The sequence below is a fragment of the Podarcis tiliguerta genome (assembly GCF_965153285.1).
Source record: "Podarcis tiliguerta genome assembly, chromosome: 14".
Taxonomy (NCBI): Eukaryota; Metazoa; Chordata; class Lepidosauria; order Squamata; family Lacertidae; genus Podarcis; species Podarcis tiliguerta.
The window spans coordinates 25,023,078-25,050,512 of NC_139547.1; the positions used below are offsets into that span (position 1 = coordinate 25,023,078).

At 44.8% G+C, this 27,435-nt stretch overlaps 1 protein-coding gene across 1 annotated transcript in view; it reads right to left on the bottom strand.

Annotated features, from left to right (window-relative positions):
• Window positions 1–4,180: 4,180 nt before the first annotated feature.
• The window catches only part of SV2B (synaptic vesicle glycoprotein 2B), a 70,598-nt gene continuing 47,343 nt past the window's right edge, over window positions 4,181–27,435 (bottom strand). The window contains exons 3-13 of the mRNA XM_083412007.1: window positions 23,217–23,397; window positions 21,594–21,745; window positions 19,842–19,975; window positions 18,433–18,522; window positions 16,871–16,981; window positions 15,742–15,830; window positions 12,730–12,894; window positions 10,414–10,547; window positions 9,190–9,390; window positions 7,777–7,936; window positions 4,181–6,710 (exon numbers count right to left, since the gene is read on the bottom strand). Coding sequence (XP_083268133.1) covers window positions 6,527–6,710; window positions 7,777–7,936; window positions 9,190–9,390; window positions 10,414–10,547; window positions 12,730–12,894; window positions 15,742–15,830; window positions 16,871–16,981; window positions 18,433–18,522; window positions 19,842–19,975; window positions 21,594–21,745; window positions 23,217–23,397 — 1,601 coding nt within the window. The 3' untranslated portion in view covers window positions 4,181–6,526. The remainder of the gene's footprint in view (window positions 6,711–7,776; window positions 7,937–9,189; window positions 9,391–10,413; window positions 10,548–12,729; window positions 12,895–15,741; window positions 15,831–16,870; window positions 16,982–18,432; window positions 18,523–19,841; window positions 19,976–21,593; window positions 21,746–23,216; window positions 23,398–27,435) is intronic.

A 27,435-nucleotide genomic window follows, 5' to 3' on the forward strand; every position in this document is an offset into this window, starting at 1 on the left:
CTTGTCTCTGCATCACCATGTCACTCCCGAGGTGCTGGGAAGAGGCGCTAGTGGGAAGTGGAGCAGAGTTCTCACTCGCCACCCCGGCTGTTCTTCCTGGGACAGCCCAGTAAAGTAAGTAGCAATCCCACTCCAGAAACTTCGAAGGAATGTTTTCCCCTTGTCAAGAAAGCATCACACCCCTAGTTCCATTGGGGAATAATGTTTTTAGGAAAGAGGTTGCCATGGTGGTGATTTCAACCACAGCTGAACTGCTCTTTCTGTCAGGAAGTTTTCCCCCAAAATGTTTAGTCAGAATCTCCTTTCTTGTAACTTGAAGCCATTGGTTCGAGTCCTACCCTCCAGTCTCGTTTGCTCCTCGTTGCATTCCAAATGACACCAGAGAAAACCATGCACGTAACCAGAGTTTCTCGGATGGATTTGAAAGAGGATGCTACAAATTTACAGGGGTGAAGGCTACAACTTCTAGCCATGATGATGACTATGTTCTACCTCCACTTTTGGAGACGGTATGCATGCCAGTCGCTGGGAATCGCAAGTGAAGAGAGCTGTGGTCCTGCTTTTAGGCTTCCCATGAGGACACCTTACTTTTTTGTGTAGTGACCAGAACTGCACACAGCAACCCATAGATTTGTTTGGCTGCATTGTGAGAAGCAGGGAAAAGATGGTGATGCATCTCTTCCTCTGCTGCAAGCTTTGCAGAGGCACCTGCCTGGCTTCCATCAGAAAGGGAACTCTGGAGTCACCCTCCGTCGGGTCCAGCAGCTCCACACTTCCATTCCGAAAGCCTTCAAGCAAGCACCCTTCCTCATTCTCAGACAAAAGAGAATATCCATCCCTTGTCGCTTCTTCTCTGAGCAGTGCTTGCATCAAACCCTGGCCTTGCAGCATCGTTTTGTGTGAAACCGATGCCCCCTTGTGGCTGTCGAGGCCAATGGTGCCATGTGAAATCCCATGAAGCACACAAATACTTGAAAGCACCTTACTGCTTTCAAGTTAGGCATGTAAGGAGCTGCCTCGTGTTGAGTCAGATTACTCAGTCCCATCAAGCTCAGGAATGCCTGCACTGACTGGCAGCGGATACCTTGAGATGCTGGAGGCTGAGCCTGGGACCTTCCGTATACAAGGCATGTGCTCAGTGTGGTGTAGTGGTTAAGAGCAGTGGACTCGTAATCTGGTGAACCAGGTTCGCTTCCCCGCTCCTCCACATGCAGCTGCTGGTTGACCTTGGGCTAGTCACACTTCTTTGAAGTCTCTCAGCCTCACTCACCTCACAGAGTGTTTGTTGTGGGGGAGGAAGGGAAAGGAGAATGTTAGCCGCTTTGAGACTCCTTCGGGTAGTGATAAAGCGGGATATCAAATCCAAACTCTTCTTCTTCTCATTGAACTTGACCTCCACCTAAAAGAATCAAAAGCGGGGCCATCCCTACCACTAGGCAGAGGAAGGCAGTTGCCTCAGGCAGCAGATGCAGGGACTTTAAGGTCTCCAGGAGAGGTTGTGGTCATGGTCCCACCAAGGGAAATAGCCCATTTGGCCCGGTCTTCTTTGTGGTGCCCCCTCAAAACTCGGAGAGAGCTGTGTTAGGCCCCCCACACTAGCATTATTTTGCTGCCAGCTAAAATACAGACTTCTTTGTCCAAGCTGAGGATGGGGAAGCTCAGGGCTGGGAGCTTGATGCATCCTACAGGAGCTCTCTCCAGACACATCCTCCCAACAACACTCCCTCTTCCCAGGGTACCTCCCTGACCAGCCCTGATTTGCCTCCTCTTTGAGTGTTTTTGCCTGGCTAGACTGTGGTCTTGAATTCTGATCACGCCTGGATGAACAGCAGAGAGGGGTGTGTTTATAAAAACAGTAGCCTACTATATAAAGACAAAAGTCACATTCTTTGCCCATTTTTGCTCCCGCCCCCCCGGGGTTTCCCAGAAGAGACTGTGGCCCTCAGACTGAATATAGCTCTCCACCCCCACCATTTTACCCGGACACTGAAGTCCAGCGCCAAGAGCCTTCTGGTAGTTCCCTCACTGCGAGAAGCCAAGTTACAGGGAACCAGGCAGAGGGCCTTTTTGGTAGTGGCACCCGCCCTGTGGAACACCCTCCCACTAGATGTCAAAAACAACAACAACTACCGGACTTTTAGAAGGCATCTGAAGGCAGCCCTGCTTAGGGAAGCTTTTAATGTTTGATGCATTACTGTATTTTAATATTTTGTTGGAAGCCGCACAGAGTGGCTGGGGAAGCCCAGCCAGATGGGAGGGGTATAAATAATAAATCATCATCATCATCATCATCATCATCCCTGGTCCAAAACTTCAAGGAAGGGTGATCAGATTTGATGTTCTATTATCTCTGCTTTCTGAGAAGCTGTTGCTATACCATAGCTGTTACATAAAGGTTTTTAATGTTTAATTAATTTTGCTATTAGATTGGATTGCATGAATGCCTTCTTGACTTTAGCAAGGCTGCTTTCCCTGTAAATCTGGCTTCTTGTAGTTTCTTATTAACCAGGTTGTGACACTTTGTTATCCCAACAAGAAGCTGTTAGCTCTGTATGCAAGCAGAAACCCTGCTGATCAGTTCAGAAGAGATTCTGGCTGCTGGGGTCTTCTCCAAAGCAATTGCTTTGTTTTAATAAACAGAGTCTTGGGCAGATCTTTGCCCTAATCACAGCGTGAAGTCTCGTTTTTCTTCCACGCTGGGCTCCTTTGAAGGAAGGGCTAGACAAAAAAATAAAGCAAACCAATAAATAAAATTGAAACCCTCCAGTGGATTTCACAGCCATACATTTGTACACACAGAAAGTGCTCTCCCTTGCCCTGCAACATTTAATCTTACAGATTGAAGAATGATTCCATTTTCCAGGGACAATTAGACAAGGCTGAAGAAGAAAGCAAAGCAAAACCTTAAGAAAAAAGGAAATAAAATGAAACGATTTCACTCCTACCAAATCACCTCTAAGGAGTGCCTAAATGAAAAATTATATCAAAGACACTATGCTGGTTATTATTTAGGATGGTAAGAAGGTATCATCTTACATTCCACCCTGTAGCTGTTACATGCAGCAGTGTCTATTTTCTGCTGCGGTTTGCTTTCTACCAAAAGCAACGTTATTCGTTTCGCCATCCACTGTGGTGAAGTTACATCACTTGCACAGTTTATGTAATTAATTATATAAGTTAGGTAAATTCCATGGTCGGTATGTTGTCATTTTAATGCCTTCTGGTCCTTTGCCTCGGGAAGCAAAATGTCTTGGGCTAGTTCTACCAGTGACCTACTCTATTCTGACTGGTGATTTCTCTCTAAGACCTCACCCAACACTTCTTCCCAAGATGCTTTGACTGGAGAAAGGCAGAGATTGCACTTGAGGTGTTCTGTATGCCAGCTACAACTTTCTGCCCAGCGAGTTCTCTGCAGAAGGTCCAATCCTGTTGACTCTACCATGGACAGCAGCCTTCTTCAACCGGGGACTCAGCTATACAGCTGCAAATATGTTTTAAGTGCATTATACAAATGTAACACTAGATGGCAATGGTTAGCTAATGGGAAATTCAATAAAGACTTTAAAACGTGTTTTTTTTACATATGTCTATATTCAGCCCTGGTTTCCTCCAGATGTTTTGGACTATACAGTGGTACCTCGGGTTACAGACGCTTCAGGTTACAGACTCCGCTAATCCAGAAATACTACCTCGGGTTAAGAACTTTGCTTCAGGATGAGAACAGGCGGCGGCGGCATGGCAGCAGCGGAAGGCCCCATTAGCTAAAGTGGTACCTCAGGTTAAGAACAGTTTCAGGTTAAGAACAGACCTCCGGAGCGAATTAAGTATGTAACCAGAGGGACCACTGTAACTCCCACCAGCCATCACAGAACTAAAGCTTCCAGAGTGGTTTGACAATCAATCCCTCTTCCCAAGGAACTTTGGGAATTGTAGTTTCTCGGCACATTTGACATGCTGCAGTTCCCAGGGTGTTCTGGGGTGAAAGTCATGGCTGTTTAAAGTGGTATGATACTGCTTTAAATGTGCAGTGTGCATGGGGCCTTGATTTGGGGCTCTCCCCCTTATCCCCCCCCCCATTATTTTGGTGGGGGAGAGGAGGACACAAACCTGTTTCAGCACAGGAAAAAAGATTGGTAGCCAGAATTACTTGTGAATATGGCTTAAGAAAACTACAGATAAATTTAACCTTCAAATACACCACGTTTGGTTTACATTTATTGCAATTTCATTGCATGACATGAATTTCTTCAAAGTAGTGGACACATTCAGTGGAGGTTGACAAAGGATTACAAAACAGCGTTTTCATGACAATTGATCCTTCCCCCACCCCCCAAAAAAGAATTTTATAATGCAGGTTCCTGGATGGTGACAACATCTATTGAATACATGTCTTCTGTACATATTATGCTATAGCCCCAGATCCCACAGCTATCAGGAGGAAGTGTCAACACAGATATGAAGGCGTCCATATAGATGCAGAGTCAGAAGAGGAAAACAGAGAAATGCAGGTCTGCATTTGGAATCAGCCCTGTCCTTTTTTTCTCTAAGGTTGGAAAAGACAATATGGCTTTTTCTTTTTCTTTTTAACGCCAGGAAGGAAGCAACCAGGGCTTTAAAGCTCATTGAGTAGAATGAAGAAGAAAATGTGGTCCATGCAATCTGAGAATGTGCATAAATCAGCTGATTTTCAACTCTGTCTATGCCCGGAGAAGAGTTATTATGTAATGAGAGGCTAGTTTGCACTGCAGCTCTCTGAGGATGGCTCATTTTTCCTGATTATTATTATTTATTTTTAAAACACTATCATCTCCAACGAAGGAAATCCTTCGTAGCAAAGCCTCCGTCCATTTTAGATGAATTAGTATAGAAGCAAAGCCTTTGTTGGGGAGAGTCTTTGGCTCCCTGTTGGGAACGGACATTTCATAAAAGCATCAAGGTGCATCGTAACTTCCATCATTTCTTCCTCAGAGTCCTCATGGCCTCATCAACAACAGCTCAAAGCAGTGCTCAGCATCCTTTGGTCTACCATCCAGCCATTCTTGATGCCGGATGCCAGTGATGTTGCTCTCTGCTTTTGCCACAAAACATGGTCCGTTCCATTCTGCAGCCAAGCTTGGATCTCTTGAGTATAAGACAGTTCGAGACCAACAAGTCCTGAAACCTGAAGGTTTTTTTTTTTTATTCTTTCAACCTTGGCTGAATGGGCAGATCCAGCCATGCCATATGACAACCTTCTGTTGAGTGCAAATCTCAAAAAAAAAAACCAATTTAAATGGCTACTCCCCAAACTGTGCTTTAGAGTGTTCCAGTAAGATGGCAGTCTACATATAAGTAACTCAGACATTTATCATTTGTTAATATGGCTATAATACTGGTAAATTCCTGCAGATACCGTACTCTATACTTGATCAAATATCCCCCTCCCCCAGAAAGCACTCTATTTACACTGCAGGATATGTACATATTTGGTTTCAGGAGTCATAAGATGCTCAAGGAATGGGACATGAATGAAACTAGATCAAAACCAACAACAATTTATACTCTTTTAATATAGTGATGCCCCCAAACTCAACGCATTTGAAATACTGACTGATGGCTTAAACTTGTGTTAGCCTTCCTCTCTCCCAAGATCCAGTTAAAATTATTGTGGACAGTTGGAATATCTCTGTGGTTGTTTTTTTGTTTTGTTTTTTTGAAAACTACTTGATGAGAATGAAATGGAAAGTGTGTGTGCAGAATCTCCTACAGATTCCCTTGCATACCTATGAGAGAGAGGTGGTGATGGTTGCTTTAGACAACTTGGAAATCCAATGTATGAAAGGACCAGCAGCTTTCCTTGAGGAAACACAACAAGCTATGTTGGGCGTCTCAGTTTTGGTTCTTGAAATACGAGGCCGCCCTCTGCAAAATGTAAGTCAATGGCTGTTGACTCCCCAGAAGGGTAGCCTTGCCCCTGAATAAACCATCTGGTTTTTGATCTCTCTTGAGGACCAGCTACCATTGGTGAATGGGCTTCAGTTTTAAAACTATATTCATCCCCCCTTTTCTTTTTGCTAATTGCCCGGAAAGCTATAGAAATGTAGACATCAAGCCATTCAGCTGAGCTCTGAGAGGGTCACTTGTGTGAGGAATGGCTCACTTCCCAGTGCCACCCATCACAATGCACACATCTAGACAAACATGCACGATCAAGAGGCAGCTTCTTCTTCTGTTACTGGTTTAGTGCCTGAGATGTTCACACACATTCAGAGGGGAAATGGGGCTTCACCCCCTAACAAGTGATAGCTTTGAAGCAATGAGCAAAGCTCAGGGTGTGCGCGTGCGGGTGCAGCCCTAGACAGGCGGGCTCCATCACCACTTCACAACAGTCCTAGAACTAAGGGGTTAACATTATCTCAGCGGGGTGCCTCTTCCTCCCCCTCCCTCCTCAGATCTGAGGTATCGGCAGAGAAATATTGACAGGCTTTCCCCCGATTTTCTTCTAAACGCATCTCGTCCCTGTCTATTGACGTTTCCTTTGGGCGGCTCACATCAGGACTTGGTCGCGAGTCTCTGGCAGTCTCAGGGCAAGGAGGCCTCCTGCCACCAGAGCAGAGGATGCCAGGAGGATGGGGACCACTTTGGTTATCCCAACAAAGGAGGCAAAGATAGCGTTCCCGAAGATGGCCCCAATTTTGCAGAGCCCGTTGAGGATGCCAAAGGCTGTGGCTCTGTGGAGAAGGGAGAGAAAGCAAAGGGAGTTTAAAATAGGAACGGTCCAAGAGGCAGTGGTCCAGTGGTCCATTGTGAAGGGAAGGACCTCTTCATATTAACCTCCAAAGCAACACAGCCACCTAAGAAGGTTAGAAGAGTCCTGGTGGATCTAGCCAAAGGTCCATCTAGCCCAGCATCCCATTCTCACGGTGGTCAATCATATGCTCCAACAGGAAGCCTGTAGGCAGAACCTGAGAGCAATTCTCCCCATTGGTGACTCCCAGTGGAGATAGAGCATAGCTAGTACCTCCACTTGTGGCTAGTAGCCATTGATAGCCTTCTCCCCCATGAATTGGCCTCTTTTACAGTCAGCCAAGTTGGCTGTAGGGATGGGCGGATATGTCAATTTTGGCTTCTGATCAGGCTCTTATTTTCCCAATCTTTAGTTCAGTTCACCACATTGGTGCATCCTTGGTTTAAATATATATACAGTGGTACCTTGGGTTACATACACTTCAGGTTACAGACTCCGCTAACCTAGAAATAGTACCTCGGGTTAAGAACTTTGCTTCACGATAGAAATCGCGCAGCGGCAGCGCAACAGCAGTGGGAGGCCCCATTATCTAAAGTGGTGCTTCAGGTTAAGAACAGTTTCAGGTTAAGAACGGACTTCCAGAACAAATTAAGTTCTTAACCTGAGGTACCACTGTATTTGCTTTCAAGTGGTTTTTATGATTTTTTTTTTTTTTTTGCTTGGTTTTATATTGATATGGTTTGCAGACCAGCACAGTGAATTCTCTTTGCTGAGAAAGGGCTTTTTAAAAACAATTTGGCATGCAGGAGATTAGCAAACAGAGCGCCAGATAATAACGTCCTCTCCTGCGCTGTGAAATAAGCAGTAGTGCTTCACCCCAAACCTACTTCCATCCCCCCAATGATGCCACTGCCAACAGCTCCAGATTTACACTGGATTGTTCTCAAACTGTGAAGGACCATGCTGGAAATCTCCCGCCCCTGGAAATGTCCCTGTGTGTGTCTCCACCCTCCTTCCTGACCCCAAGGGAGGTTGCTGGGAAGAGTCACCTTTTATGTGTGGGGTACAGCTCCACAGTGATCACATCCAGGGCATTCCAGGCAGCAATGCTGGTACCACAAAATAGGCACTGCCAGCCAATCATGGCCGACTCACTGTTGCCAAAAAACAGGAAGAAGCAGCACACGGCAGAGATCAGCATGGAACCCCCTGCAAGAAAGAACAAAAGAGGAGGCAGGGAGAGATAAGACAAGGTTAATGTATGCCACTACTGCGGCCCATGTTTTGTTAGCCCCAAAATGGAAAATGAGTGAGGTCCCAACCAAAGAAGAATGGCAACTTAAACTGATGGAATATGCGCAGCTTGTAGACCTAACACGCCAAATAAGAAACCAAGAAGAACATATGTTTAAAGAAGATTGGGAAATGTTTATTGAATATATGGTGAGGGGAGATTGTGTACACTTGAAAACGTTGGCAGCATTAATATAAATTCAACAGTGTAAATAAGTTTAGATGGATGTAATAATGGAATACTGAATGGTTTAAAAAGGTAAAGGTACCCCTGACCATTAGGTCCAGTTGCGGACGACTCTGGGGTTGTGCGCTCATCTCACTCTATAGGCCGAGGGTGCTGGCGTTTGTCTGCAGACAGCTTCCGGGTCATGTGGCCAGCATGACTAAGCCACTTCTGGTGAACCAGAGCAGCACACAGGAATGCCGTTTACCTTCCCGCCGGAGCGGTACCTATTTATCTACTTGCACTTTGACGTGCTTTCGAACTGCCAGGTGGGCAGGAGCTGGGACCGAACAACAGGAGCTCACCCCGTCATTTAGACCACAGCACCTCCCGCGTCCCACTGAATGGTTTAGTTTATATAAAATATGAAGGGATTTATGTTATGCAAAATGAACCATAGAAAGAGAAGAAGGGGAGTTTTTGATACTTTAAGGTAGTTTAAATGATTATTCTAAATTGTAAAACAGAAAATTTAATAAAAAAATATAAAGAAGAGAAATAAGACAAGCTCAAATGTGAAGGAATAACACTTGATAAAGGGGGTGGCCCTGGCTGTCAGCTTTCTCCTCCTTAGTCTCAGTGTTGACCCTTGCAGCACTCAGCAGGGAAGAGGAGGGGTGAGCTTGTTGGCTCTGCCTGCCATTGGCTCTGGCGCCACCTACTGTTGGGCTCCCTGCCTTCTGCCCTACCAGTTCCAATGGGCACCAGCCCCCACCACTCTTGGCAAACCTTTCAATGCGATGGTAAGCTCAAGTTCCTGTGCTGACACAGATTCTAAAGTGCCCTGAGGGCAAGGCACAATAAGTGAAAACCTCCTTCTCAATGGAGGAAGAGTTTTGAGAAATAGGAAAGAAGATTTTTGGCATGAGACCAACTAAACCACGTGGGGAGAGGACCTTTCTGACCACTCCCACATTGACATATGTCATCCCTCCCCACTCACCAATCATCTTGATCCGACCTATTTTGTCCATCAGCAGGGCTGAGATAATGTTGCCTGGCAAGACTGAGAGGCTGCCTAAGAAGCCGACAAGGTAAACCAGGAAGTCGTTGTCCCTCTCAAAATCCATGTGGCAGCCCTTCTTCTGCTCCAAGAAGGTGGCATTCAAAAACCTGCATTCGACAAATTTGTGCTTGTAGAGGTCTAGGGGGGGCGGGGAGAGAGAGAAAGATGGGTGGATGGATGGAACTCATACTGCATTCAAACATGGGAATTACTGTCTTACTTTTCCTGGAAGTGTGACTTTTTGATGGATAGATTGCCACGTCACGGCAAATTTCATTTGCACCAGTGGGCATCCCAACGAACGTCATTGGACAATGTTGCTACTCCCCTACCCTTTCCATATAAGCAGGCTTCTATTCTCCCATGATTCACCCATAAAAGGGGCACAAGGGCACAAGGAAAGATGGAGGGCACAAGGAGAAGGGGACAACAGAGGACGAGATGGTTGGACAGTGTTCTCGAAGCTACCACCATGAGTTTGACCAAACTGTGGGAGGCAGTGGAAGACAGGAGTGCCTGATGTGCTCTGGTCCGTGGGGTCACGAAGAGGTGGACACGACTAAACGACTAAACAACAACAACCCTTTCCATATAAGCAGGTTTCTGTTCTCCCATGATTCACCCATAAAAAGGCAGGAAAGTATGCCAGAATAAAGTACATAATTTTGTCACATGGTGTGATGCACACTGACATGGCTGTGTCCCCTATTAAACTTTGGAGCAGATGTCTAGTGCACCATTCAGAAAAATGCACAGCAGGGTCCCCAAACAACATGTGAGATTTTTTTTGAAGTAAGTAAAGTGACTTTACAGAGGGGAGCCCTTAAGATATAACACATGCCCATCTAACTTCGCGAGACCAAAGGAAGTATCTGAAATCTGAAGAATGGAAGGCCTAGTCACGCTTACTAACTTGTTCAGAAAATATTCGCCAAAGGCAGCAGCAGGACCAGATACCAAAAATCTGTTACCATTCCTGATAAACAGGGAACAATGGCGCTTAAGTTATTGTGTACTGCAAAAACAGACCAGATCAAAGTTATTATGATTTCTTCCCAGTCTTATCTCTTCACTTCATTCCGCTTTTCTATAAATGAAAACACAGTCAGAAGCCAGCAGATGCACTTTGCCAACACAGAAACACACACTCTCCTGCGTTACCTGTGTTAAAGAAGACAGTCTTTATAATGGTGCAGTTCTTGAAAAAGGTCTCGCTCGATGTCACATCTTCAAAGTAGCATTCCTCAAACACAGAGTCCTCAAAAGTCACATCTCGAAACTTCATTTTGATGAACCTGAAACATAGAAAATAACTCACCATCATCTTCATTTGAAGCAAGCGCCTATCCCTGAACTTTAAAATAAAATAAAATAAACACACAATTTAAGATACCAGAGGCCAAGACAGTGAGTTTGATGCAATCTAATTCAGCTTTGTTTCATATGCAAACACTTTAACTTCACTCCAAAATCATTTACTACCCATGGCTCATTAGGGGGAGGGTACTTTCAGTGAACAAAAATGAATATGTTGAAAGAAAGACTCCATTTGGTATCTCTCTATACCTCTGTGTGATTTCTCTCTTATTGATTATTGATTTGAGTCCCAACAGATGCCAGGATAGCTGAAACTCAAAGTCTGCCAAGAATGTAAGGCCCAACAAACTCCTCAATTGCCTTGCTGACAATTTCATTTCCCAGAAGGTTGTAAGAAGCAACAAGGGGATTGACTATCTTGCACCTGATTCTTACCAACAGGGAAGAACTTGTCAATGTGGTGGAAGTTTACTTGCTTGTACTATGAAAAATAAGAATAAAAAATATTATTTAAAAAAAGATGGACAACTGATGCAACCAAATATAGCCAAGATAGAGTGAACATGGACAGAGCCTTCTTATGTGGACAGTTGCAATTTTTAATAATAATAATAATAATAATAGGTATGTGTGAATTTTTTTGTCCAAGCAATTCCTCCATAATAGAATACCTTTTTCTATGCTCTCTTCACTAAATATGCACATTTTTACATGCACTTTTCATTAATATATGCATTTTGCCTGCATTCTTTGGTTGGCGAACTACATTGCAAAGTTCAGAGTAGTGCAACTTTCAAAAGAGTGCTGTGTTTTGGTTTGCATACGGGTTTGGGAATTTCCAATCTGCTTGATTCTCATAAAAAATGAGAACCAAGCAAATTTCTACATCCCTGGTTTCAGCTGCAATATATGCCTTAATATGATATTTCAGAAAAAAGTAATGTGGGAACTGGCCCTAGATGTGCCTTTCCTTACATGACCACTGGATGTCAGTATGTCCAAAGGTGATTTTAAAATATTATGGCTCCTTGAAGAAAAGTTTATCAGCATGTGTAATTTAATTCATTTAGATCATAACAGATATCCAAGTTGATTTCCCAGTATAGATGTTGAATTAGCAAAAACAGTATTTTCATCAGCTGCTGCTGTTATTATGTCTATGGGTCACTCTTTATCTCATACAAGGACAAAAGCTCAAGGGCCATATTCTCTCCTATGGAACCTTTCCAGGGGCCACAGATCATCGACTGGCAGAGCCAAAGGCAAACATGGATGGCCAAGAGGCAAAAGGAGGCACAGCAATGGATGTGACTCTTTCAGCAAGTGCCACTGGAGGCTAAGCCACTTAGGCAGATGAAGCACTATCCTCCCAACCTCTGCCTACTCCCACCTGCCCGACTTCTTATGTGCAACTAGCCCAGGGGTGGCACTGACTATCAGCTTCCTCCTGCAAAGTCTTGGTGTTACCCCTGTAGAACTCAGCAGGGAGGAGGCTGGAGGGGGAAACTAGACTTAGTGGGCTCTGCACACCATTTGCTCTGGCTCCATTTATTGCTGGGCTCACTGCCTTCCACCCTACCCGTCCCAATCAGCACCAGCCACCATTACCTGGCAGCAACCCTTCTGGTCACTCCTCTCACCTGTCCCCTGGAGATCTCTCTCTCTCTCTCTCTCTCTCTCTCTCTCTCTCACACACACACACACACACAGAGAGAGAGAGAGAGAGAGAGAGAGAGAGAGAGGTAGACAGAAAGTATGAATATACAAACCACTTTCCCAAAGGATCTGGGCCTTGAAAAGCACATACAGCTGAAAGAGGAAGTGGGAAAGTATGTCCTCCTTCTTACTTCCTCCTTCAGCTCTCTATATTTTTCCAGGGAGAAAAAGTAGCCACACACTCTCCCTCATGACTAAAGGGTCAATAAGAGGTTCAGAGTCTCTGTGGGCACCAGAGATAAACCTCAAGGGTGCTCAAGGGAGCTCAAGGGCACCACACGGGTAATCTCTCACTGATCTCCATCATGAAGTGACTTCCATCATCTCTGGTTGTTCCAAGGTGCTGCCACAGCCAGGATCAGTGGGATAGTAGCTCCCACAGGACGCTGCGCATATAAGCAAACATTTGCATCTGTTTGGGTGAGGTGGGGTGTGATGGCTCACTTGTCATTGAAATATGTCCCATTCCGGTGGATTTGATTTTCCAAGGTGAAGTTGAAGGTGATATCCTTCACTGATTCCCCATTAAATACTTTCTCGCGGGACTTATATGCTTCTTCTTGGTAGTACCGTATCATGTCAGGGAACCAGACGATAAGGCCATAGTAACTGCAAGAGGGAGAAGAGAACTGAGACACAGCGAACTGACAACTGTTACCCATGCTTCAATCACCTCAAGACTAGATTGCTTCAATGAGCTGTTTGTGGGGCTGCACTTGGACCTGGCTCTGAAGCTCCAGCTGGTGCAGACTGTGGCAGCCAGATTGCTGAAGGAGGCATCTGGCCAAGAATATGTGGCATCAGTGTTAAAACATCTGCACTGACTGCCCATCTACTACTGACCCAGGTTGAGGGTCTTTGTATTAATACCAATAACTTAGGTCCAGGGTACCACCTGAACCCATACCTCCCAGCTTGAGGTCATCTGCAGAAGCATCATTGGTCACCCCCCAAGTTGACAAGTCCCATTTGACAACAACAAGAAACTGAGCCTCTTGTGTCATAAGCCCAGTTTTGTGGAGATTCAGCAGGTGCCTTCTGTTTCAACTTTTAAATGCCTGCTGAATTTTTTTCTATTCTAGGGCTGGGTTTCTGCCTGAACCCCTGGAGAACCACTGCCAGTCTGTGTAGACTACTGGACTAGACAGACCAAGGGTCTGACCTGGTATAAGGCAGATTTCTATGTTCCTAGGTCTTTGGGTCTAAGCCTAGGTCTTCGCCGAAGAATTGAAGCTTTTGAATTATGGTGCTGGAGGAGATTCTTGAGAGTCCCATGGACTGCAAGAAGATCAAACCTATCCATTCTTAAGGAAATCAGCCCTGAGTGCTCACTGGAAGGACAGATCGTGAAGCTGAGGCTCCAATACTTTGGCCACCTCATGAGAAGAGAAGACTCCCTGGAAAAGACCCTGATGTTGGGAAAGATTGAGGGCAGAAGGAGAAGGGGACGACAGAGGACGAGATGGTTGGATAGTGTTCTCGAAGCTACCAGCATGAGTTTGGCCAAACTGCGGGAGGCAGTGAAAGACAGGAGTGCCTGGCGTGCTCTGGTCCATGGGGTCACGAAGAGTCAGACACGACTAAACAACTAAACAACAAAAACAAGGTCTTTGGGGGAAAGGCTGCAGTTCAGTAATGTGGAATATGCCTTGAATACAGAAGATCCCAGGTTCAGTCTAGGTTCATCTTCTGGCAGGGCTCTCCTGAAACCCAGGAGAGGCACTGCCAATCAATACTCAGTATATGGCAGCTTCCTAAGTTCCTAACCTTCCCAAAAGATAATGGTGGGAAAATAAACTATCTCTGAAATGTTCAGGACAGGTTCCTGCTGCTCTTATTTAGCCTTGCAAAGGTTACAAGGCAGCTTCCTGTATTTCTGATTTGAATGTTTGTTGCTCTTGAGGAAACAGGCAAAGTCTATCAAAAGGAGCAAATATTTGTTTTGCTAAGACTGGCGAAATGTCTCAGGCAGACTTTACCCACAGGAAACTAGGCAGTTCCCTTATAACAAGTCAAACCATTGGTACTTCAAGTTCAGTATTGCCTAGACTAAGGTTACCAGATTTTTGTTCAAAAAATCCGGGGACACTTTTTCTTTTTGAAAAGAGAAAAGAAAAGTTATTAAAAGAAAAGTTATTTTTAAAAATAATTAAGAAGTAATGTCTTCTTTTCTGTGGTCTCTTCTGTTGCACAGCCTGCTCTCTTAAAGTACTAGCCACCATGGAGTAGGCTTGGATCGGGCCTCGGCTCGGCCACATATCCTTGCCCTTCTGGTGCTCTCCTACCTCTCCTCGGCAGCGGAAGTAGCGCTGCAAGGTCGGGGCTTCCACCTTTTTTCTCCTTCTTCTTTCTCTGTCTTCCTTCTCCTTCTCCTCTCCTCCTTCTCCCTTCCTTGGCTCTGGGGTTTTCTGGCCGCAGAGTGCCATTGGGCAGTCGGCCAGGTGGCTGGGTGCTTTCGCTCCTGGCTTGATTTGGGTCACGGGGTGTGTGTGTGTCAGTAGTTCCCCCAGTTGACGCACTGGGCGTCCCCAGTTCACCCTCGGCAGTGGCAGCTGCAGTCTCAGCAGCCCGGAGCCAGCCTGGTAGCGCAGTTGGCTCTGGCTGGCTTCAGGAGCTGCTGTGGCGCCCGCCATTTTGCCTTGCCTGAAGTTCCCATATGCTGTGTCTTGTGCCATTGAACCAATCGCGCAGCATTCGTTCCCTACTAATAAATCTACAACACTTAAAATATAAATCCAGGGACATTAAATGAAATACAGGGACATTCTGGGAACAGATTTTGTCCGGGGACAGATTTGTAAATCCAGGGACTGTCCCTGGGAGACGGGGACATCTGGTAACCATAGCCTAGACTCGCTGCCAGCGGCTTTCTGAGGTTTCAGGCAGAAGTCTTTTTTGTCCTTACTAGGAGATGCTGGAGATGAAACCTGAGAGCCTCTGCTTGTGGGATAAGCTGCAGCTTAGTGGTAGAACACCCAGTCGGTTTGCAGACATCCCAAGTTCAATCATATCCATCTCCAGGGAGGGTTGGGAAAGAGTCATCTCTAAAAATTGGAAGAACCACTGCCAGTCAGTGTAGACAATATTGAGCTAGAGCAACCTTTCTCAACCTGTGGGTCCCCAGATGTCGTTGAACCACAACTCCCATCACTCCTAGCTAGCAAGAGCTCAGGGATGATGGGAGTTGTAGTCCAACAACATCTGGGGACCCACAGGTTGAGAACCACTGAGCTAGAGGGACCCACAGTATGATTCACTATAAGGTAGCTTCCTTTGTATCAATATTAGAACAGACTGCCTTGGAAAGCAGTGGGTCCTCCTTTATTTAAGGTTTTTAGCACACGCTGGATAGTCGGCTATGAGTGATGCTGTACTAAGAGATTTCTTGCAGGGTTGGACTGGGTGATCTTCCAACTCTCTGGTTAATAACAGGTTTGTGAATTCCAAGGCACATACCTTAAGGCCATTGAGAACCACACAATTGCCAGGAACAGCGTATTCAGTCTGTACTGGGCTGTCAGACAGTATATTACATTGTCCATAACCTAAAAGAAAAGGATTGTCCAAAGAATCAGTTACAGAAAAAGTCCTAAGAAAACTAACTTCTAATGTATCATCTCCAAAAACGAAAAACAAATACCTGTTTGTTTGTGGAAATGGCGAATAATTTATTATGAGTATTTTCATTCCGTGTTTTTACGTTGTAGCTAGCTGGCTAGATTCAGTGAAGCAGGATTTATTTATCTCAAATCCTACATTTGCTTTAAAACCCACTATGACATAAATCAACTGAAGCTTGGTTGATTAATCTATGGGGCAATTTAAATAATTTAAATTGAGGTCACTGTCAGAGGCAATTAAGTTCTGGTGTATCACTGGAATAGGGAACCAAAAAGTAAAATATGAAAGGTACTTTGCCTTAAATATGGGATTAAAGATCTTCCAACAAATTTAGTCCCATCCCCCCCACTTAACAGCAAGTGAAAGTGTTATTTATTAATTCCAATGCACACTTACACTGCCAACCTAGCAGTTCGAAAGCATGTCAAAGTGCAAGTAGATAAATATGTACCACTCCAGCGGGAAGGTAAATGGCGTTTCCGTGCGCTGCTCTGGTTCGCCAGAAGTGGCTTAGTCATGCTGGCCACATGACCAGGAAGCTGTACACTGGCTCCCTTGGCCAATAACGCCAGATGAGCGCCACAGCCCCAGAGTCAGCCACGACTGGACCTAATGGTCAGGGGTCCCTTTACCTTTACACTTACACTTATTTCAGTATGTCAGGAAGACACCTTTACCGAAGCTGATAATATAACATAATCTATATGCAATGAATCGCTTGGTAAAAACGCAGGTGGTTGATCCACTTAAAAATCTCTGTTGAGTTGAGAGCCTTACATGAAACCAAATATTTGTTGATTAATAGGCTGGGTGGTCAAAGTACTGTACCCAGATGTAATCAGGAAAGATTGCAATCCCGTGACCTGTTCATTGTGTGGGCAGGTAGCACAATGACAGATCTAGGCAATCAATCATTACTGGTTGTTGTATGCATTCAGGTGCCACCACCATCCCCCTCCCATACCTGTTTGAGGGTGGTTGTCACTCTAACAAAAGAACGCTGGTACCACGTCCCTGTGGAACACTGTATTTCAATGAATTCGTCTATCTGCTTTGGAGTTTTTATGTTGGCTACCTGAATAAACGAGAAAAACAAGCCAAAATATTCAGCCCTAAATTATATTATAATAAGCCTTGTAATGTAATATGATAATGTTTACTGATGTAACGTAAGAACGTTATTAAATAAATAAAACTCAAAAAAGGGGAGAAAACATTCCCAAAATGTCAATATAAATGTAAAAAATATATAATTTAAAGTCACCAAGTAAGCTCCAGGGAGCTTTCAACAAAGCAATAATGATTTTATTTTTCAGCTGAATACTGTGAATCCATCTAACAGCCCTAATGTCCAATTTCTCTTATTAATTATAATTATACATTTTTAACAAAGTGTTTTTGCCTCTAGAAATAAATCAGATTTTGTCAAAAAAAATAATAATAATTCAGCCATTGACTTCACAGCAACCACACTAAGCTTGGTTCTTGTAAGCAATTGCGCAGAAGCAGCACAACAGAGGGTTGAGTCAACTGTCACCTGAATAAACACCTCTGCATTCCAATCCTGAATACGTTTACTTGGAAGCAAGTCCCACAGTGTAGAAGGAGGCTTATTCCCAAATAATTGGACGTGGGGAAGGGGCATAGCTCGGGGTGGAGCGACTGCTTTGCATGTAGAAGGTTCAATGTTCAATTTCTGGCATCTCCAAGTAGGCAAGGAAGCCCTTCTTTCTGAAACCCTGGAGAGGCACTGTCATTCAGTGCAGATTATACTGAGCTAGATGAACCAATGTTCTGACTTGGGATGAAACATCTCTGGGTGTTTTGAACCCAGCAGTGACTGGGTTTAGGGATGAGGGAGAAATCTGATTCAGTTTACATTTAAAGGCAGATCTCCCTAATTCTCATTTTCTGAAAGAAACACACCAACCGAAACAGCCATCTTTTGAAATTTGCACATCTCTGAATTTTGCAATGCAGTCTGCTAGCCAAGTAATATGTACAAAAATGCACATCTTGGCGAAAGCAATATACACAAATGCATTATATTGGGGGAAATTGTTTTACAGAAATGTGTATATTGGGCAGAAATGCATGGGGGGAATTGCATGCATTAGGAGAAATTTGCACTAAAATGCTATGAAATGTGTGTGCCATTTCACATGGTCTTTTAAAAATATATATGCAAGGATGACATGGAAATGTGGCAAAATGTGGAACATAGGACTGGAGAAATGAGAAGCCAAAATTGGCAGATTTGCCCATCCCTAGCTGGAGTTGATGGGAGTTCTAGCCCCAAACTTCTGGGTCGGGGAGAATAGGCTCTTCTTGCCTGGATGGCAACCATGTTTGCCAGTTGGAAAATAACCTTGAATTAGAATCTGCATCATACTGAATCTTTGGGAGAAGAAAGAGGTGGATTGTGGGCTTTATGCAATGTATATAAAAAACCCAATTAGGTTTCGAAACTTTGACCAAAGTCTCCTATTGAGGGGAAGTGCATTCCTAGGAAGAAAGCATGCTTACCGTAAACACCCTCTCTGGCTCGCCTTTGGCCCTCATGTTGGTGTCGTGGACTTGCTTGAGGATCATCCAGGCTTCGTCGTGCTTGCCTATCTGGAAAGGCCAAAGCAAAGGATGTCAGAAAGAGCACTTCCTTCAGAAAATGTTTTTAAGATCCCAGGCTCTTTCTCTCCAGTTATGCTATGGCTCCATCGGAAGTCACATGGGTTTAACCACAGTGGGATGATGTCCTAGCCAAGGGCAGAAGTTCTGGATTCTCCCGGAGAATACCTGTACAATGTGAGGGGGGGACCCTCTGGCCCAGGGGCTGAATGTGGCCCCACAGACCTCTCTATGTGGCCCCTGAAACTCTCCCTAAGCCACACACCCTCTTCCCACACCCTGAGCATTTTTGCCTAGCTGGAACCAGTCCTTGAATTCCAATAATGCCTCTTGCTTGCCTGAGTGGAGAGGGGTTTGTGAGTGTGTACAGAAACCATCTGACTGTAGAAAGGTGAAAATAGCATTCACTTGTACCTCTGGCCCTGCCCCCCAGTGTCATGTGGCCCTCAGAAGGTTAACCAGAATGGAATGTTGCCCTTGGGCTGAAGAGGAGCTCCCCAATGCTGCTGTTCAACATTGGGCATGTTGTTTTATAACAGAATGGACACCAGAGTTGCTGTCTTCTGGATGGTTTCACACCTGGATCTTTAGCATCAACACAAAATGCATAGCAGGCAAAACTTGGCAGGGAGATAAAGTGATGATGTGGAAGGTTTTCCCTGATTTATGCCAGATAATGTGAGAAGGGGTCCCCATTTTCATCTTAGCCACAGAATGAAGCATCCTGAGAAACTCTATGCAAGTTTCTAGGCCTTTTTTATTATTTAAAAAATGCAATTACACAATTAACAGTATTTTCTAAACGATATGTACTCAAAAACAAGTCCTGTTGAGTTCAGTGGGGCCTACTGCTGGTTGCCTTGCAATGATATAGTTACAGGTAGGTAGCCGTGTTAGTCTGCTGTAGTCAAAACAAATTAAAAAAACTCCTTCCAGTAGCACCTTAGAGACCAACTAAGTTTGTTATTGGTACGAGCTTTCGTGTGCATGCATGTATCTGAAGAAGTGTGCATTCACACGAAAGCTCATACTTAGTTGGTCTCTAACATACAAACTTAGTTGGTCTCTAAGGTGCTACTGGAAGGATTTTTTTTATTTTGCAATGATATGGTAAGCTCAAAATCCTGCACTGACCAATATTCCAAAGGGCCCTGAGAATGAGCCACTGCTCCCAGACCCGAGCAAATGCATTAGGTGTTGCAGCCTATGCCAAACAAATCCCAGTCCCTTTGGTTTCTTTTGCTTATAGCATATCCTCTAGAGGAATCTGCACAATGCAAAGGTCTGTTTTCTCAGACATGTGTTCTTACCTCCAGCAAAAACCGTGGGCTTTCTGGCATGAACTTCAGGGCAACCAGAGACGCGATGCAGGGCAGAGAGCAGACAACCACGAAAACTCTCCAGCTGTGGAAGTGGTAGTTCGTCCCCATACTGAAGCCCCATCCTATAAGCAAGGGAAAGGGGCTACAGTGAGGGATGGAAGACGGCATTGTTTCCCTTTCCACCCTGAATTTGTCCCATGCAGTCATGTTTCCGTTCTACTGCGGTTTGTCTTCCCCCATCAACTGCATTATTTGTCTTGCTGCCCACTGTGGCAGATTTATGCGACTTACGTGATTTGTGTAATTAATTATGTAAATTACCTGGCCATGCCGCAATTCCACCACATTCATTTCAATGCAAGGGAAACACAATGCAATTTTTTTGGGGGGGGGCAGTATAATCAGTTGCAGATCATTTGCTGATGGAAAGCAACCAATTGACAGCAAATACCAATGGGTCAATTTGCATTCTGGAATCCTGGACATGGGAACAAATATGCAAACACCAACAATGTCCTCCTTTTTTCCTGTTTTCATCAGAATTCTCCAACATTCCCAGATGGCAGAGCACATCTGGTGTTCTAGGTAGTGAAGGTGCCTCAACAGGGATGCTGGAGGGATGCAAATTCCTGCGAGAAGTCAAGTTACAGGGAACCAGACGGAGGGCCTTCTCAGTAGTGGCACCTGCCCTGTGGCACACACTCCCACCAGATGTCAAAGAGAACAACTACCAGACTTTTAGAAGACATCTGAAGGCAGCCCTGTTTAGCGAAGCTTTTAATGTCTGATGCATTACTGTATTTTAATATTTTGTTGGAAGCCACCCAGAGTGGCTGGGGAAGCCCAGCCAGGTGGGTGGGGTATAAATTATTATTATTATTATTATTATTATTATTATTATTATTATTATTATTACTATTACTATACAAAATGTCCTGATCTGCAACTCCTGGACTAATGTTCAAATCGGAACTTAGGTATCCAGGGATTTGAATTTGAGGGATTTGACCTTTTGAATTCCTGTACCAAATGACTTCACCTCATGGACTAATGTGTGAAGTTAGCTATCTAGGAATCCAGCCTTTGCAAATTCAAGGGATTCCTCCTTGATAAGATTCCACATGGCCTAATCTGCCCTTCTCGGGGAAATATTTGCCTTCCAAATTCTGCACTTCCCCTGACATAGCAACCTCATTCTTAATAGTCTTTGTGTGCCAAAACAGGTGCTTTGATGCAACTGTTTTGGAGAAGATGCCCATGTAAAAATATATTAAAGCACGTCATTAAATATGTACATTGAGGAAATCTGTTTTTAAGAATGCAGATTAACACAGAAATGGAGTGGAATTGTGGTTTTTTTAAAAAAATATATGCAAAAGTAAGATGGACTGGAAATAGATAGATCTGGCCATTCCTTATCCTCAGTATCTTCACTGAAGAGCACCTCAGGGAGTAGGGCTAGGGATGACCCCTGACTGAGACCCTGGACAGCTGCTGCCAGCCAGAGCATGCAGTATTGAGCTAGATCAGGCCATGTGGTGTTCTTGAGGTGTCACTGGCTTAACTCCCATCAGCCAGTGATCTGACTCGGTATAAGCATTCCTAGACCTAGGCCTTGCTAAGTCTGGCCCCACCTCCCAGTCCTACCAGGCGTAAGGGAGCATCGCTGTATAGACAGCAAGCAAATCCTCAGCCTGAATGCCACCCATGGATAAAGGCCATGAATCCAGAGCTGATTACCGTAATGCGGGATGATGCTCCAGGCCATGATGGAGGCGTAGAGGGCTCCAATCATCCAGAACATGCAGAGCCAGCTCAGATGCTCCCCTCTCTTCTCACGAGACAGGAATTCGGAGAAATAGGCAAAGACAATGGGGAGAGTCCCTCCAATTCTGAGGAAGCAGGTGAGGCGGGAGAACAGGCAGGAAGAATAAAAACCAGGTCAAAGTGTTGCTCTTAATACATTCAGCCCTGAATAGCTTCAGATCAGTTTACCTAGGGCTTCCATATGCCTGGAATTTCCTGGACACAGCCAGGCTGAAACCCTGGAATCCAGATTTTCACTTTTTGAAATATGGCAACTCTAGTTTACCTGTGTGGTTATATTACCCACTTGACCACTGGGACTGGCCTTGCTATAAGTGCCATGTAATACTCAATCTACATTTGCAAGAAATTGTGGCAGCACCTACCCTTCGGAACCCCCCACCTAGAATGCTTAATATATAGCACAGTTGGTATAGCACGAGACTCTGAATCTCAGGGTTGTGGGTTTGAATTCCACACTTGGCAAAAGATTCCTGTGTTACAGAGGGTTGTACTAGATGACCCTTGGGGTCCCTTCCGATTCTACAATTCTGTCAGACAGGTGCCTTCACTGTACTCTTTAGGTTGCCTGCTAAAAACATTTTTTGTTAGGCAAGCCTATCCTGGTGGGTAGAATGTTCTTGGTCTACAAAAATGGGGAAGGAGGGGACCACTTGCAAGAAAGGTGGAACATAAAGGTACAGTGGTACCTCGGGTTAAGTACTTAATTCGTTCCGGAGGTCCGTTCTTAACCTGAAACTGTTCTTAACCTGAAGCACCACTTTAGCTAATGGGGCCTCCTGCTGCTGCCACACCGCCAGAGCACGATTTCTGTTGTTATCCTGAAGCAAAGTTCTTAACCTGAAGCACTATTTCTGGGTTAGTGGAGTGTGTAACCTGAAGCGTATGTAACCCGAGGTACCACTGTAGTAATAAATACATACATTGTGCATGTGTGTGTGTGTGTAATGTAGTAATAAATCTAAACTATTAATTCATACAAACATAAATGCAAGACTAGCATTGGAGCCAAGACCCCAGATGCTGTTTTGTTGGGGCGGGGAATTCAATCCCATACCAGCAAATTCAAGTTGCACAATTAAAGATGGTTTGTGGCACTTCCATGAATAAAAAAATCAGGAAGTGATATGGAAATGTCCTGGAAAGTGTGAGACGACAATGGCTTAATGCAGCCTAGCCTTCTCACAAGCAAATCAGAATAAGTGATCAATAAATGGCTTGTCTGGACCAGCAGGCGAAGGAGGATTCAGTTCTGCTGGCTGCAGGCATCTGCTTCTCTCCTGCTTGCGTCTGCTTGCCCAGTGCATTCCCTGTGGGAAATGCTCTGCTGTTGCCTGCCTCTTCCCTGCCCAATGGCCCACACATTCACAGCCCCAGATTGCTCCAGGAAGCCCGACGCAGAGCGATCAAAGGCTATTGCCTCCCAACCCAGCCAATATCCAAATGCCACAAAATGGGCCTGATTCAGTTCTGATACAGAGACCTATTCGTTAATGCAAGCTGGCCCTTTCCCAAGCTGGGCGCTGTGTAACTTACCCGAAACCAGAGATAAGGCGACAGAAGAGGAAGAATCCATATCCCTGTACAAACGAGGACAGGAACGCAAAAGATGCATTGATGGAGAGAGACAGGATGAGGCATTTCTTCCGGCCCAGTTTGTCTGCCAGGCCACCCCACATAATAGCCCCCAGCATCATGCCCAGGTAGACAATCAGTCCTGTGGGAGAAACAAAGACAAGGGGGAGGTTTAAAAGAAGAAGAAGAAATGAACCTACTTCATTCCAGACAAAGCAAAGCAAAACAAGACAAAAATCAGATATGTGTAGCCGTGTTGCTCCAGAAATATGGATAAAGGAGACATTTATTTATTGGCACATTATTGGGAAATGACTTAATTTGCCTATAGAATAAGAGAACAAGAAGAACATACTTTTAAAGAAGATTCAAAAATGCTTATTGAATATATTGGGGGGATTGTGTACACTTGAAAACGCTGACAGCATTAAGATAAATTCAACAGTGTAAACAAGTTTCGATGGATGTAATAATGGAAAACTGAATGGTTTAGTTTATGTAAAATATGCAGAGATTTATGATATGAAAAATGAACCATGGAAAGAGAAGAAAGGAAGTCAACTTTAAGGTTGTTTAAATGAATATTTTAAATTGTAAAACAGAAAATTTAATCAAAACTATACACACAAAAGAGGGAAATGACTTAATTTGTATCTAACCAAAGCAATATAGCTATCTCTTGAAATTCTGGAGTTTGCAAGGTAGTCCTCCAACTCCCCAAACTGCATGCAAAATAGTTCGTGTTAGGGGGAGATGCACAGCAGTGTATTAGTGATAACGATATTGCATAAATATTAGGGAAAATTGCTTGCAAAAATGCAAATATATTGTGCAAATGAAAAATTTGCATGAAAATGCACACTTTAAAAAAAAGTAAAGCAATGCAGAAAGGGTGCAAACTGAATTTAAGACTGGAAAAAAGGAGAAACTGAAAGAAGCCAAAATAGTCAGAGCAGGGAAGGGAGAAAATGGACTGGGTGGTGGTGGTTCCAGCTAGGGCAGGGTGTTTGTGTATGTTGTGGGTAAGCATGAATCTGCCCCTTGAGGGGAAAATTTGATGGTTGGAAGGTATGCATTCACTGCTCCACCCCCTTTTGCCTCTGCCCCCACCTATCACTGACATGTTGCCTACCTGGGAAGTTGCCTACCAGGGGAAGTGGCCCTCATGCTGAAAACATCTTCATATCCCTGCTTTGCATGCAGAGGTTCCCAGAATATGGGAATCCTGGGTAAAAAGGGTGTTAGATTGCAAGACTCTGCACCCAAGACTGCCATGAGCTGTTGTGAACTGCAAAAAATAGAAGTGCCACATTTACTGGGCAAATGGACTCGAACAATATAAGGAGGCTTCACGAGTTTATAAGGGACTGTACTTCCAGACTGATAAAGCATTCTGGGTAACTTGAGAATTCCAGCAGAAAGCCCAAGGAGATGTGTGTATGACTAGGAGTGGGCCTGTGTATGTCCTAGTGATTGTGGTGTTGCCAAGGCTCACATAGGGATGGATGGATCTGTCAATTTCAATTATCTCCATTTCTGCTGCCATTTGCTTTTTCCCTTCTGAATTCTTACAAAAATTCATCACGCTTCAATGGAATTATAAATAAATAGATTTTATTTGTATCCCGCTCTCCCCAGCCAAAGCCAGGCTCAGAGCGGCTAACATCATATAAATAAGACAATATGCATAATACAATATACAATATGTGAATAAAATAACATTCAACATTCATTAAAACAATATAGAATAATATTAAATATCAGCATTTTAAAATTAAACAGAAATCCACTCAACAGTTACCATAAGTAATTTCAATAAAACAACAGCAAACCACAGTGCACAACATAATACAGTACAAAATGAGAAGCAGAGACTTGAGGGTGGAGCAAGGCAGGTGGAAGGAGGCCTTGCCTGATGGAGTCTCTCCCCTCACAGCTCTTCCTCCAGGCACAGCTTCCTTATGAGGAGACCCAGGGCCGGAGGGTGGGGCAAGGCAGGTGGAAGGAGGCCACCAGTTTCTCCTCATATGCCTCTCCGTATGCATTTTAGCTAATGTGCCCTGATATGCCCATTTTTACAAGCAATTTCCCCTAACATGATGCATTTGGGTATGTTATTTTTCACAGATACCCCACGCTACGTGCATTTTTGTACACACTGGCTGGAGGACAGCATTCCCAAACACAGAGAGGTGCTAATTTCAAAGGACAGTTGCGTTTCAGTCTGTGTACCGGTTTGAGAAGTGTGAATGCAAACAAAATCACATTTCTCCTTCGGCCCAAGTGTTAACCGCATAGACTTTCAGCCTGAGTTCATCTCAGCTCTGAGTGAGATTACGTGCCCACAAGAGGGCGCTGCGAGCTGAGTCATCAGCGACGCCTTGCCTGACTAGTTGTTGCTACACTCAGAGAGATCAGAAATGCCGTGAGCCTCAGGCGGCCTAAGCAGCTTAAGGGCGCACGTGTCCTCTGTACGTGCCACCAGTGACGGGGGCAGGTGTTTGGCATCTTAGCCCTGCTAACTCATCCCAGTGCAACTGGTGCTGCAGAAAGATCAGCAAGGGAAGAGAGTTCAGTTGTGTTGAAAACCAGGAGGTGGGAGTTTAAAAAGGGATGTTAATATGTCTCTTTGATTCTGTGATTGGATGGCAAGCAATAATTTTAGGCGTTTCTGATGGATCCTGGAGAGGGGAGAAAATGTTAATGTTGAATCAGTTGCTCGGAAAGATTACCAAGTTCCTTCAACACTTTCCTATTAGATCCTGGATTTTGGAAAAGTGCTAAAGGAGGGGGGCAGACTGTAGGAATGGGTGCAAAATTCAATTTCCCAGCAATCGCATCTTCCTTCCTTCTTTCTTTTACAGCAAGCAGCTAGTCCTCATGTCTATACCCATGAATGTAAAATGGGTGAGCAATTCCCGGTGGGCCAAATCCTGATCTTCTCCAGCCTGGTGGTCCAGCATTGACAGGTGGGCAAGAACACTCGCCTGCCAATCATCTGACATTATAATGATGTCAGGTGATTGATAGGTAGCTTGATCTCACCCATTCACCTTTCAATGTTGGCCCTGGGTGGTGAGGTTCAGGCAACCCCCCCCCCCCCATTTACACTCGTTCAAGATGTGCGTGACTGCACACATGCACATCGTGGGGAAAATGGAAGTGACCCGAAGATGTCACAAAAAGGGTAGAAACAGGTGGAAGCAAAACAGGGTGTTTGCAGGGGGGTGCCTCAGGGTTCTGTCCTCTCCCCCATGCTTTTCAACATCTACATGCAGCCGCTGGGAGAGATCATCAGGGGGTTTGGGCTGGGTGTTCATCAGTATGCGGATAATACCCACCTCTACCTCACTTTCAAATCAAATCCAGTGGAGGCGGTGAAGGTTCTGTGTGAGTGTCTGGAGGCGGTTGGAGGATGGATGGTGGCTAACAGATTAAGGTTGAATCCTGACAAGACAGAAGTACTTTTTTGGGGGGAAAGGAGGCAGGCAGGTGTGGAGGACTCCCTGGTCCTGAATGGGGTAACTGTGCCCCTGAAGGACTGGGTGTGCAGCCTGGGAGTCATTTCGGACTCGCAGCTGTCCATGGAGGCGCAAGTTAATTCTGTGTCCAGGGCAGCTGTTTACCAGCTCCATCTGGTACACAGGCTGAAACCCTATCTGCCCACACTCTCACCAGAGTGGTGCATGCTCTAGTTATCTCCTGCTTGGACCACTGCAATGTGTTCTACGTGGGGCTACCTTTGAAGGTGACCTGGAAACTACAAATAATCCAGAATGTGGCAGCTAGACTGGTGACTGGGAGTGGCCACCGAGACCACATAACACCGGTCTTGAAAGACCTACATTGGCTCCCAGTATGTTTCCAAGCACAATTCAAAGTGTTGGTGCTCACCTTTAAAGCTCTAAACAGCCTCAGTCCAGTATACCTGAAGGAGCATCTCCACCCCCATCATTCTGCTGGACACTGAGGTCCAGCGCCAAGGGCCTTCTGCCGGTTCCTTCACTGTGAGAAGCGAAGTTACAGGGAACAAGGCAGAGGGCCTTCTCGGTAGTGGCACCCGCCCTGTGGAACGCCCTCCCACCAGATGTCGAAGGAAAAAACAACTACCAGACTTTTAGGAGACATATGAAGGCAGCCCTGTTTAGGGAAGCTTTTAATACCTGAAGGACGATTGTAT